Raw genomic sequence first — 11,607 nt, 5'->3', positions numbered from 1 at the left:
TTTCTCTAACAGACACCCCTTTTCAAATAATAGCATCACATAGAAAAGGTATATAGAATAATATATAATATAGATGAAGGGTAAACTTGATATATCTTAAAAAGTTCGGGGCAAAATGGGGAGGTAAAGATCCTCCTCATATAGTATAAAAATCCTCCTCATATAGTATAAAAAAAACAAACCTATGACGCCAACGTTGTCTTGATCGTTGCTGATGGAGGTCTCTAATTTTCACAAATTACTTTCATTTTCTTTCATGATTATCAACCGCCTACACCACTTGTTTTCACCCAACCACACAATTCACAGTGAAGTTTTATAGTGTCTCGAACATGAGTTTTTGGTAAAATAAAAAAATACATGGGTTTCTTTTCTTTTATAGGTGGTTTGCAATCACACCTATAAGCGAATAGATGCATCGTCGCTTAATTCAACAATCACATATCTTTTAGATTAATTTATCTCAATAGACATCTTCGAATAATCGTGTCCGTATAAAAAAAAACAAACCTTCAATCACAGATATATGATGCCAACGTTATCTTGATCGTTGCTGATGGAGGTCTCCAATTTTCACAACTTTCGTTACTTTCATTTTCTTTCATCATTATGAATCACCTACACCACTTGTTTTCACCTAGCCACACAATTCACAATGAAGTTTTACAATGTCTCGAACATGAGTTTTTGGTAAAATAAAAAAAAATACATGGGTTGGTTTTCTTTTATAGGTGATTTGCAATCACACCTATAAGCGAATAGATGCATCGTCGCTTAATACAACAGTCGCATCTCTTTTAGATTAATTTATCTCAACAGACATCTTCGAATAGTCGTGTCTCATAGGAATTTCAACAGTAAAATATGTATATATTAAAAAATGAGGGACAAAAATGGAAGGCAAAAATTCTCCTCCATAACCCCATTTATATATAGTATAGAAGTATAGATATGTTAAATAACAATATACGGTACATTCTCATGTATACATTAATTAATTAATACATTAGAAACCATTAAAAGAGCAGGTTATATTATACATACCCTTACCTACCATTATAGAATATTCGATATTCCTTTATATTTTACAAAAATATCATAATATATATGTCAAACCGAGCATAGGTCAAGTGGTTAAGGCATATATCTCTGACAAAAAAAGTCATGAGTTCGAACCCCCACCCCACATGTTGTAAAAAAAAAATCATAATATATTACTATTTTTTCAATCAATCAGAGGTTATTTTTAAGATGGAATTTGAGTTGCTTCATCTTACGTGGAACATCCACCATGCAGCAATTACGTCAAACCTATCTAAATTTAGTTCAACATTATTTCAAAGAATTCAAATTAGAGCACACCAAGATAACTTAGTCTTACTGCTAACTTAGGACATTTTGAAAAAAACACATTACTTTAAAGAGAAAACTTTTAAAATAAAAGTAAAAAAAAAGAACGAAAAAATATGCTAATGTCTACGATTTTCCTCCTATCCACCTGTGGCTCCGACGATCTTATTGGACCATGTGACATGAAGTCGTAGTATGGATGTGACTTCACGTTAAATCACGGTTAATGGCCGCAATTTTGTATCATTGTTATTGGATACATTTTATATGCAATCCTAGCCAGCAATTTCCCTACCATATTTGTGTAAATACTTTTCCAACTACATTATTCATGTGATTATAAAACACAGAAATAATTTAGTATTAGTGGAGGTTGGATTAGTATTGGACTTAATGGGCCGCTAAAGTCACCAATTTGGGCTTTTATTTGGAAAAAGCCCATAACTTTTTGAAGCGTAAAAAATCCGCAATCGGGTTCGCGTATTTCGCAAGCTAACCTGTTCGCTATAAATACGTTACCGCCCATTTCGTCTTCTTCACGATTTTCCGCGCTTTGCTGCGAGAGTTTCGTACAATCGTAGCTGCGTACTTTACTCCGTTATGTGTTCCTTTATCCACTCTCTCAGATCTCTATTTTTTAGGGTTTTCTGCAGTTGTACAGTGCAGTACCTAATGCAATTTTCGATTATTTTTTTTTCTTCCCATCAATTGTTCGTCGACCTGGAATGGAAGATTTCAAGTTTCGTATCAGAGGAGATGAGATCAAATGGCCAAGCCTCAAGCAAAAACAAAGGAAAATCCTCACTGTAAAACCCTAACCCTAACCCTAACTCGATTATTACTTTGAATGTCCTTTCGGAAAATTCTTCTGAACTGAGAAACAGAGGCTCTCTTCGTCGCAGTGAAGAGAAACGAGAGCGGCCGTGGTTTTCGTTGAAGAAGAATCGAAGTGTGTGTGAACCAGAGGGCCATGGCATAGCGGCAACAATTTTATGAATCAGATAATGGCGGAAAACTGAAGTGGCCGCAGCGCTGAAATATTTTGACGTTTTATAAAGTTAATACAATGTGCTAACACTAATGTATCTATATCGTCGACAATTTGAATTTGTGGCAGGCTATAAGAATCGAAGTGTCAATGGATCGATTTCCTAGTGACGCTCGGCTACCATCACAAAATGGGAAGGGTGTCGCCGTTTGAATTGACACGAATGTAATCGGCAATGAACTTTTAGGTAAGTATAACCACCATGTCATTAACGTATTACATATTCCGTCGAATTAAGGGACAAACATTGGTAGAGTTTGAAACTCTACTACACTGGTTTAAATCAACTCTGGAAGTTCATTAAAAAAGAAAAAAGAAAAAAAAAGAATCATCTCTGATCAGGATTGGACCTATTTGCAGAGAATGGAAGAAATTCCAAAATTTAAATGTAGTGTACAATCACCTTCTCATTTTCACAGCCATTTCGGACTTATCAGTACAATCAAATGGAGCAAGAGGGCAAGAGAGGTTTCCCCTAATGTTAAGGTAGCTCAATTTCATCTAAAATTAATTAGAGCCCTTGTAACATTGTTTAAAATCTAAATTCTCTCTCTTAATTATCAATTTATTACTACTTAATTTGTACGACTGAATACATCAATTTCTTACGTTATTTACTACTTGATTTTTAGAAAACACAATCACTTCATAAACTGTTACTTTTTAGTCAGAAGCTGCGGCTATATGGAACTAATTTCTGCTACCTTAGAACCTGCTAGGTATGTTTAATCTTTCAAGCACTATTTGTATGCGTGAATATGTTGTATAATGTGAATTTCTTGTTGTATTACGTGTGTGAATATGTTGTATAATGTGAATTTCTTGTTGTATTACGTGAACTACCGGCATCGAAACGTTTTTTATCTATATTTGGAACAATCTTTTTTAACAATTTGTCGCTTTCCTTGGTTTGTGAGAATGTTTCATTGAGAGAAGGGTCTACCATTATATGTCTCAGTAGAAATCATTCTTCACCTTTCCCTAATTTTCCACGACAAGTCCATTTCATTAAATTAAAATTATCATCCTCCACTCCAATGTTATCTGTCACTCTCCACCGAAAACATCTTTGAACTTTCTGCTTGCTCCGTTCTTCCCTTTGTAACTCTTGCTCCGTGTTTCCCATACGGGTCCTTTTCTTTTAACTTATCAATCCTAAACTCTAATGAAATACATTCTTCTTCAACCAACGAATGTTTCAAGAAAGCTAACGTTTTAATATAAAAACCAGTATTTGGTAAGGGGGAGATCGTCAATCTAATTTAAAGTGATATGGGTGAGAATTTAGCAAAAAAGCGCTTTTCTAAATTATAAATCGGCGGAGATGCTTTGTTATTCAAAATAATGGAATTTGTTTCTTTTTTAATGCGTGAGTCATACATTTGTGATAATTATTTCAGGTAGTTGCTAAGGAACTAGTTAAGTCAAGGAAGGCTGGGCCGATCATAATTCATTATCAATGCATGAGGGAGAAAATGTTAGGTAAGTAATTCTGTTATCTGTTTTCCGCTTCTTAATTTACTTTTGCTTATTCGAAAGTCATGCGTTCTTTCCTATATTATGTGATTGTGACTTAGGGTAGCGAATGATTTAAAGTGACTGGATAAATAAACTGTCGCAAAGAATTCGTGTGTGCATGTGTGGGTGTGTGTGGGTAGAAAGAAAGTTTTCTTCTAGTTGTGATTTGCATCCTTTCCTCTGGTAAAAGTTTCCTTATAAACCTTTGTTTGTAAGGGTTTTTTCTTGCTGAACTGTTTCTTCTTTGGTTGCCAAGGTAACACCTAGGATATTAAATCCTAGGTAGGTGGCCACCATGGTTTGAACCCATTTCCTCTAAGCTGTTTGCTATTTACATTGGTCTTTATTGATCCCTAGGTTGATGGTTGTTTCTTTCATTACCTGAATTTATTTGTCGAGGTTTTGAGGGCATTTATACTCCCTCATCCTCAACCCTAGCTGGCGATGGTGCAACCATTCACACTTCACGTTTTTATTATATTATATTTTTTTTTGGTTTTTATTACAAGTTAGTCATTTTCATATTATTAATTTGTATTAGTTTAAGTCTTACCTCGGCCTTCAAATTTTTATATCTTATTCATATGAATGTTATTTTTTAGTTTTTCTTAGTACATATGAGGGTGGGAGATCGAATTCACACCTTATTGGTTGGGGATGTATCTTAATTACTGTTGAGATGCTTGCTTTGGCTATTTACTAATACAATGACTTCGGAAAGTTGTTTATTAAAAAACTTGCTGTTTCCATTTGAAAAACAAGTTTTTGCCAATTCTAAACCGTGCTAAGCTCTCCCTTTTATGGTTTACTTCTTGCTCATTCATTATTGGAATTTGATGGGCAGTAGTTGATTTAACATTTGCTTTTTGTCTTTGTTTTCTTGCTCAGTTCTGTGCAAGTTTTGCAGAGAAATGGCTTGGTTGTTTCGAACCAAACAATCGTTACTACAACTTGTCGATACTATGGGTACAGATCGGAGAGGAAAGGAGAACCCTAACTATATTCTGTGCTTTGCGGTGAGAGTTTAACCATATATTTGAAAAGTGCTTCTTAATTATTTTTGTAGACAATGTGGAGGGAACTAATTTTGGATAGATTGACACTACATCTAGCTCTCTCATGTTACATCTAGCTGGTTTCCAGTTTATTGATCCAACCTTTTCTAAATTGTTGTTTCTGGTTTCTTATATTTTTTCTCTTCTTATTTTTTTTTATCAATAAAGGATAATAAAACGTTTTATTATTTACATCCCTTTTAATTGAAAAATGAAACGAATATGTTTTGTAACTATTTTTTTGTTTTTGGTTCGTGACAATTTTAATTTACAAAAAGTTTTATATGAAAATTATTTTTTAATTAAATATTTAAATTTTTTACTAGAACGTTTTATTATTCATTTTATAAGTCAAGAGTGCTTTTATTTTTATTTTGGAAAAAAAAATAGGATCATGAATAAGAAATTTAAAAAATTGATATTTTTACTCTCATAATTCTTTTCACAATCTCTAAAATGTAATTTATAAATGAGTAATGAGGAACTAAAATAGTTACCAAATTTATTCTTAATTTTTTGTTTTATCATTTCATATGTTAGGATTGAATTTAAAACTTTTATAACTATTTGGTTTAATGATGTTCACTTTTTCTTTTTCATTTTGGTTAGTCAATAAAAACTTAGCTAATACTTAAAGACTTGATATATGTGTTTTAGAATGCATGGAGCGCATGAATTTAGTGACGGTTAGCAGTTCAACCTACTAACTTTTAATTGCAATAAAAAAACTATAAAAATGCCAAAATTAGGAATTATTTTAGTTTTTTATTTTAAAAATTATACCTGTTTTTGTATAATTTAAAGATTTTTACAAATATATTTGAATTTTTAGCTAAATTTAAAAAATAAAATAAATTTTTAATGGCTACGGTGTCTTTTGATAGCAATTTTATTAATTTTATTTTTTATTTTTAAAAATTATGCTCGATTTAAAAATATTTTTAACATTGCTCTACTTTTGTAGTGGGCTTAAAAGAATCATTATTGGGCTCAATGAACCGAAAAACTTAACAAATAGGGCTTTACTAATCGAAGACCATAACATCTGAAGCGTAAAATGTCCGCGATCGAGGTTGCCTAGTTGTCAAGCAATCCGTTCTCCTATAAATTCATTGCTGCCTACTTCATCTTCTTTACTCTCTTGTGTGGTACGAGTTTCTTTCTAGTCGGGGCTGCTTCATTTCCTCCGTTATCGTGTTCCTCAACTCTCTATTCTATTCGATTTTAGGGTTTTCTTCTTACTGCATCTGTTTCTTACATTACCAGAATTTGATGGGAATTAGGCGACTTGGGCGGCCATAAATGAGATGTTGCTGTTGATGGATCAATCACAGGGAACGAATTGGTAAGGGAAGCAACGAAAAAAACCTAACTTTAAAGCCCTAACCCTAACATGATCATTATTTTGGTGGTGGTGTTGCGGATGGCACCAGTGGAATGAAAGATTGGCCCTAAGTTGGATGACATTCTGCTGAACTGAGAGACAGAGGAAGGCGACAATCTTCAATTTCAGAAGAAATTCAAATACACGAACCCTTGGGAAGTTTGAGGATCGAAGGCAAGAATTTCGAGGGTACATTACTGCAAATTGTTTTAGGTTGGCTTAGTTATAAATCCAGAGCTTCACTCTTATTGCTTTACACTTCTTCACTGAACTTTGTCCAATAGTAAGGCTCCAACTCGGTAACAAGTTTTGCTTTAGGTCATTCGCTCTTCCACCGTAGGTTGTATACTTCGTGCTGGAGATCGAAAACCACAACTCACAATATTTCTTTACTTCTCTTTTCAAGAACTTCTAGCCCTAGAAGATTAAGTAATCAAATAACAGTTGATAATAATTTACTTTCCTCTCATTTTTTGAGAAAAATATAGATGCCATCATCGAAGAAATTTTGTTTATACATTTTACCGTATGCGGTTACTGTAAAAAAGGATGGAAGTTGGAATCGTGCCTTTTGGGGGTAAGTGGATGGCTGAAATCATGCCTTAGATAATTGGAAGCATCTAACCTTCGTGGACATGTATTATCTTTGCACTTTGCAGGACCTGGCTTAGGGAGGCGGCCTCCCTTGCTGGTTGAAGCAGGTACAAAAGAAATGAAAACTAAAACTTTGTCTTGAATTTTTTTTTATTATTATTTTTTTAATGTAAAGTAAATACGTTCTTGCATGATAATAATGTATGCAAGCTAGCAGTTTTGAACTCCATTTCCTGCTTTTGTGGAAAGATATTCTAGCATTTGTTATGATTACTATTATTATTAAGCTGTCTTCATTATAAATAATGAAAATGTATGCTTTTCTTTTTTCGTTGGAATTGAATTTATATATTTACATTACTATGGGTTATTTTGCCCTTGCTTTTTGCCAGCAATGTAGTCAACAATATTTATATTGTTATTTTGAAGAATAACACTTGCATATCACAATAAGACAATCCCCTATTTCTCAATCACTGCTCCCTCTTGTGCTGTGAAACCAAATTGTTTGAAAAAAATTCAATGATAAATAATAATTAGTTTAGACTGCCTTATTTTTCTTCTATTGGGATTGTAGTTCAATTGGTCAGAGCGCTACCTTGTTAAGGTGGAAGTTGCAGGTTCGAGCCCCGTCAGTCCCATCCCAACATATATGAAACAAATTAAGAAGTTGAGTATAAATGTTATAATTTAGTGTTTTTTTTTCACATTTCTCAATGAGTGAAAATGTTGGTGGGTTCTTAAGAAGATGGCCTGCTGTTGCAACAGTTTCCTCGTTTGAGTTTGTGTTATTAGCTTCAAGGTTGGTTATATTTCCATGCATTTTCCATCCACTATTCCCCTTAACTTTAGTAGTGTACAAATTTCATTGAGAACAAAACATTTGGAATGGATCTTGAATACTTTTCTTCTAACATAATTTTGAATGTTGTACCTTTGGTTATCAATTATTCTTCCAGATTTGAATTCTCGAATTTGTAATTCTATAGTTTTAGTTTTTATTCTGCACCCTCCATCCATTGCAAAGATATATCCTTAATATGTGTTGTAGGTCCTTGTTTCTAATGCAAGGATTCTATGCAAGCCCATGCTCTTGGTAGGTACCTGTTGAGAAGATACATCAGTGGGACTGTTTTCCCTTAATTTCCTCGTACAGAAAAACCGTTTCAGTTTGAGTTATTTTTAATTTGTAATTCTTTGAAAATTTTAGTTGTTGCGAATTTTGTCCTATCGGGTATTTCTTTTATTTGGTGAAGTGCCTTTTTCTTTTTTCCCCTACTCTATAGATCTCTTCTACTAAAGAGTGAGTATGCGTGGATTTTTAATTACAACAAAGAACCTTACTTACAGATTCCATTTGCAGTTCTTTAGAATCATGTTGGTGATTCGTAAGCAGTGGCACAACAGATACTGAATGATGAAGACAGACAAATTTATCTCTAAGGTCATTCTCCCTCACTTGCTACCAAATTTATTTTCAGGAGGATTGTAGATCCTAAGTTGGAATCTAATCAATTTGTGGAAGTTGGATACTTTTGATTTCATATTCGAATTTTGTCAATATCTTAGTTGATCATGACTTGACCTGGTGTTGTTTTGTAGTTACACCATGATTGACAAAAATCAATGATTCCTTTTGCAGTTCTAAAAACCAATTGTTAGTTTTGTTTTTTGCTTCCATGTTGAGATTGGTGAGGTTATGATCAATACAAAATTAGTATGTAGCTTAGGAAGTGAAGTGAGTATTATGTATCCTGAATCTATATACTATCCAATTCTAAGTTTGATTTTTTCATTTCAAGTTATTCAAGCTTAAAAACACTCAATATTGCAGGTGGACTGCTTTATACCCCATTATCCCTTCCTGGAATTCTTGCTTTTAGAGGAGAATCACTAACCTCAAATTGTGTGATGTAAAATGACTGTCCACTGTTCGCATTTTGAACTCAGTTTCTCACTGATCCTTGAATTCCTTTTGGGACTTAGTTCATCGTGCTCGAATTTATAAGATTGAAGGTTCTTAATAATGCACAATTTATCTGCTAGATTCCTCATACCGTAACAGTTTCTCAGCTGAATGGTAATGTCATGAAAGTGTGTACTTTGACGCAATTACTTTAATATCTTTTTGTAACTAAAGTGATTTCATAATTTCATAACTCGAAAGAAAGACTTCTCTTTCGTATCACAATTCTCTATTTTAATTTTCAATTTATATTAAAACAGATTATTGGTTTTTTTTGTTGTTCACATGAAGCTATCCTAATTCCATTATCAATCAACAATCAGTGCTTCATTATGCAATATCGTGTTTTGGTTGTTGTCCCTTGTGCTCAGATTTTTAACTGTTCACTTTTTTGTGTGGGATGTTGTACAATTTCTTTGAGTTGCTCATACAACAAAACAAATCATGTTCTTATCTCGCTAACAAGTGTCCAAAAATGTAGCAGTGAATTGACTAAGTTTTAGAAAAATGGTTGGGACACGGTACTCTTTTCTTTTTATATGGTTTTAAAATTTTCATTTCCCTTATTGCAGACATCAATTCTTCTATATGATGGTCCAACCAATTGGAACTAGTTCTGATAGACACGGTATTTGCCATGATGAAAAGGACTTTGCCGGCATTTTTCCTTCATCCTTGTTTGTTTAGTTACTGGTATTAATTTCTGATTTTCGAGAAAAGTATTTCTTAATTAATTGTTCATCATCATTTATTCCACATTTGGGGTAGTTTCGGCTGAAACCTTGAAGTGGACTTTTGATATAATGAGCATAATAATTTGTCTAAGGATGTATAATCGTGAATAGATTGGTAATTGGTTGCACACTCGGACCCTTCAGTTTTCTTCTCAAGCTAGTTCATAGATTCAACATTTTCTAATTCTTTGTATTTATTTATAGCTTGCTTGGTAACATTACTTTTTGTTTCTTATTTTCAGTTTCTTGTGAAAAAAAGAAAAACAGAACGGTAATTGTTTCTTTTTCTTGTTTTTTCTTTACAATCAGGGACGACATCCTCCGTCCCGCAATCCTTGATTTGGAGGCTTACTGTCATTTTTGCATATTTGCATCCCTATGATGATTTCAATTAACATCAAACTCACTTCTAATTCATCCCTTTTCCTTGATGTAATCAGATCGAAGACTCTTGTAGAATCAGTCTCTACTCCCATAAAGGTGAAGCTCGAATTCATCGCGACATGTATACCCGCGTGAATGGGCCAACACTTAAACAAAATTGACATCAATAATACATGGGAAGATCTTCAAGAAGGTATACGTTGCTTCCCCTCCATTGTTTCTGAAAATAGTGACAATACTGTTGGTTTTATTTTCAATCCTGCATCTGTATTCAATTTGACCTTGAAAACTGCTGGGGGACAGCATTTGATTTCCTGGTACACTGGGATAATGCTTTGACTCCCTTTAGAGAGAGGAGTTTTTCTAGCGTTGAACTTAGGAAAGTTTAAAATATATTCTTGGTCCCAAATCCATTCTTCCCTCCCTTCTCGATTGCTATAGGTGTTGCCCTCCAGCATTTCCTTGATTTAATTGGGAAATTTTGTGTTCCTTAAAAACTTCCTCCAGTTTAGAACTTCCTCGTGTCCAAAAGAATTCGCACCTGTAATTCTATCAAAATATGTACGGGTAAAGGATAGTTTTGACCGAAGAAAAAGCTTTTGGTATTAAACATCAAAATATTGTCTTTAAGTATTTGGAAAAAGATCATAAGTTAGATTCAGCTTTTATGTCTGTTGATGTTATTTTGATCAACGAATTAAGAATAAAAGTTTGATCAAATTAAAATTTAATCACATAGTAGGTTTTGTACTTCGTAAATAATGTCAATTATTAATGCAGACAAATAGAACTAAAACGTATATCGATCAAGACGGACTTAAGGTCTTTTGGTCACAACCAGTCTCAATATCGAACCTAATTGTCTCTCGAGTCTAGATTTCTCGATTTTGGGGTGGGTGCTGGTGTCCTTGGAGAGCAAAGCTCTAAATGTGTGAGACAGGTTCGTGTCGTTGGAGAGCAAAGCTCTAAATGTGTGTGAGATACGTTTAGAACCTGATGGAGGCCCAATTCATATCCATAAGTTGTTACTTTACCTTACAATCCTATACTATATGTATCTTTAATAAATTCCTAAAATAGCATAACTTCTTTTTTTATATGGTTGCGATCGGATTGATAAAAGTAAAAATAATGAGTATCAATGTTAGGTAAAGTTTGATATCTACTTTTTCACAGTCCAATCTTGGGAAGTAAGGCAACTTTATTACATTAATGGACTCGAACACCAAGAATTGCATCATTGCTTTCATGTTAATAAACTTAGTATTATATAGGTTTTTATCTTAAAGTAATGATGGACAAAGGTTTATAGATCATGATATTTAATTTATAAAACATCCTTATCTGGACCACATATCCCTGCCTAACAGCACTGTATACTATAAATTATGCCCATCTTGTCGGTTTTTTTTTTTTTTGGTTTAACGGTTAAAAGACTCCGTTAACCCCACCCACCGTTATTCCGTTTTTTATTGTTTTATATTTGTATAAGCAAAATCCTTTTAATGTTAAATATTTACCTTGTTCTGCACTTATTAAAATTAGAAGTAATAAAGTATAAGATAATTACTCTC

The 11,607-nt window shown here is 33.3% G+C and overlaps 1 protein-coding gene across 29 annotated transcripts; it reads left to right on the top strand.

Moving 5' to 3' along the window:
* The first annotated feature begins 1,877 nt into the window (after positions 1 to 1,877).
* LOC111014567 (uncharacterized) lies at positions 1,878 to 10,426 on the top strand. 29 transcript variants are annotated; one of them, XM_088125122.1, is made up of 12 exons: positions 1,881 to 2,156; positions 2,253 to 2,585; positions 2,759 to 2,884; positions 3,799 to 3,880; positions 4,805 to 4,932; positions 6,238 to 6,544; positions 7,015 to 7,056; positions 8,001 to 8,045; positions 8,313 to 8,393; positions 9,488 to 9,608; positions 9,892 to 9,920; positions 10,090 to 10,426. In XM_088125122.1, the coding sequence occupies exons 3-6, from the start codon at positions 2,762 to 2,764 to the stop codon at positions 6,271 to 6,273; spliced, it is 369 nt and encodes a 122-aa protein (XP_087981248.1). In that variant the 5' UTR covers positions 1,881 to 2,156; positions 2,253 to 2,585; positions 2,759 to 2,761; the 3' UTR covers positions 6,274 to 6,544; positions 7,015 to 7,056; positions 8,001 to 8,045; positions 8,313 to 8,393; positions 9,488 to 9,608; positions 9,892 to 9,920; positions 10,090 to 10,426. The 29 variants fall into 29 exon arrangements, 21 of the variants coding, with proteins under 21 accessions (XP_087981235.1, XP_087981236.1, XP_087981248.1 ...); XM_088125117.1 differs by lacking the exon at positions 8,001 to 8,045 and adding exons at positions 7,527 to 7,618; positions 8,784 to 9,029 and having other exon boundaries at positions 6,238 to 7,056; XM_088125128.1 differs by adding an exon at positions 5,936 to 6,119 and having other exon boundaries at positions 6,238 to 6,316; positions 6,405 to 7,056; positions 7,527 to 8,393.
* The last annotated feature ends 1,181 nt before the right edge of the window (positions 10,427 to 11,607 follow it).

This window comes from Momordica charantia, assembly GCF_013281855.1.
Source record: "Momordica charantia cultivar OHB3-1 chromosome 6 unlocalized genomic scaffold, Mcharantia_2.0 BLBB01000006.1, whole genome shotgun sequence".
NCBI classification, from domain to species: Eukaryota; Viridiplantae; Streptophyta; class Magnoliopsida; order Cucurbitales; family Cucurbitaceae; genus Momordica; species Momordica charantia.
This window is presented reverse-complemented; position numbering and strand designations above follow the sequence as displayed.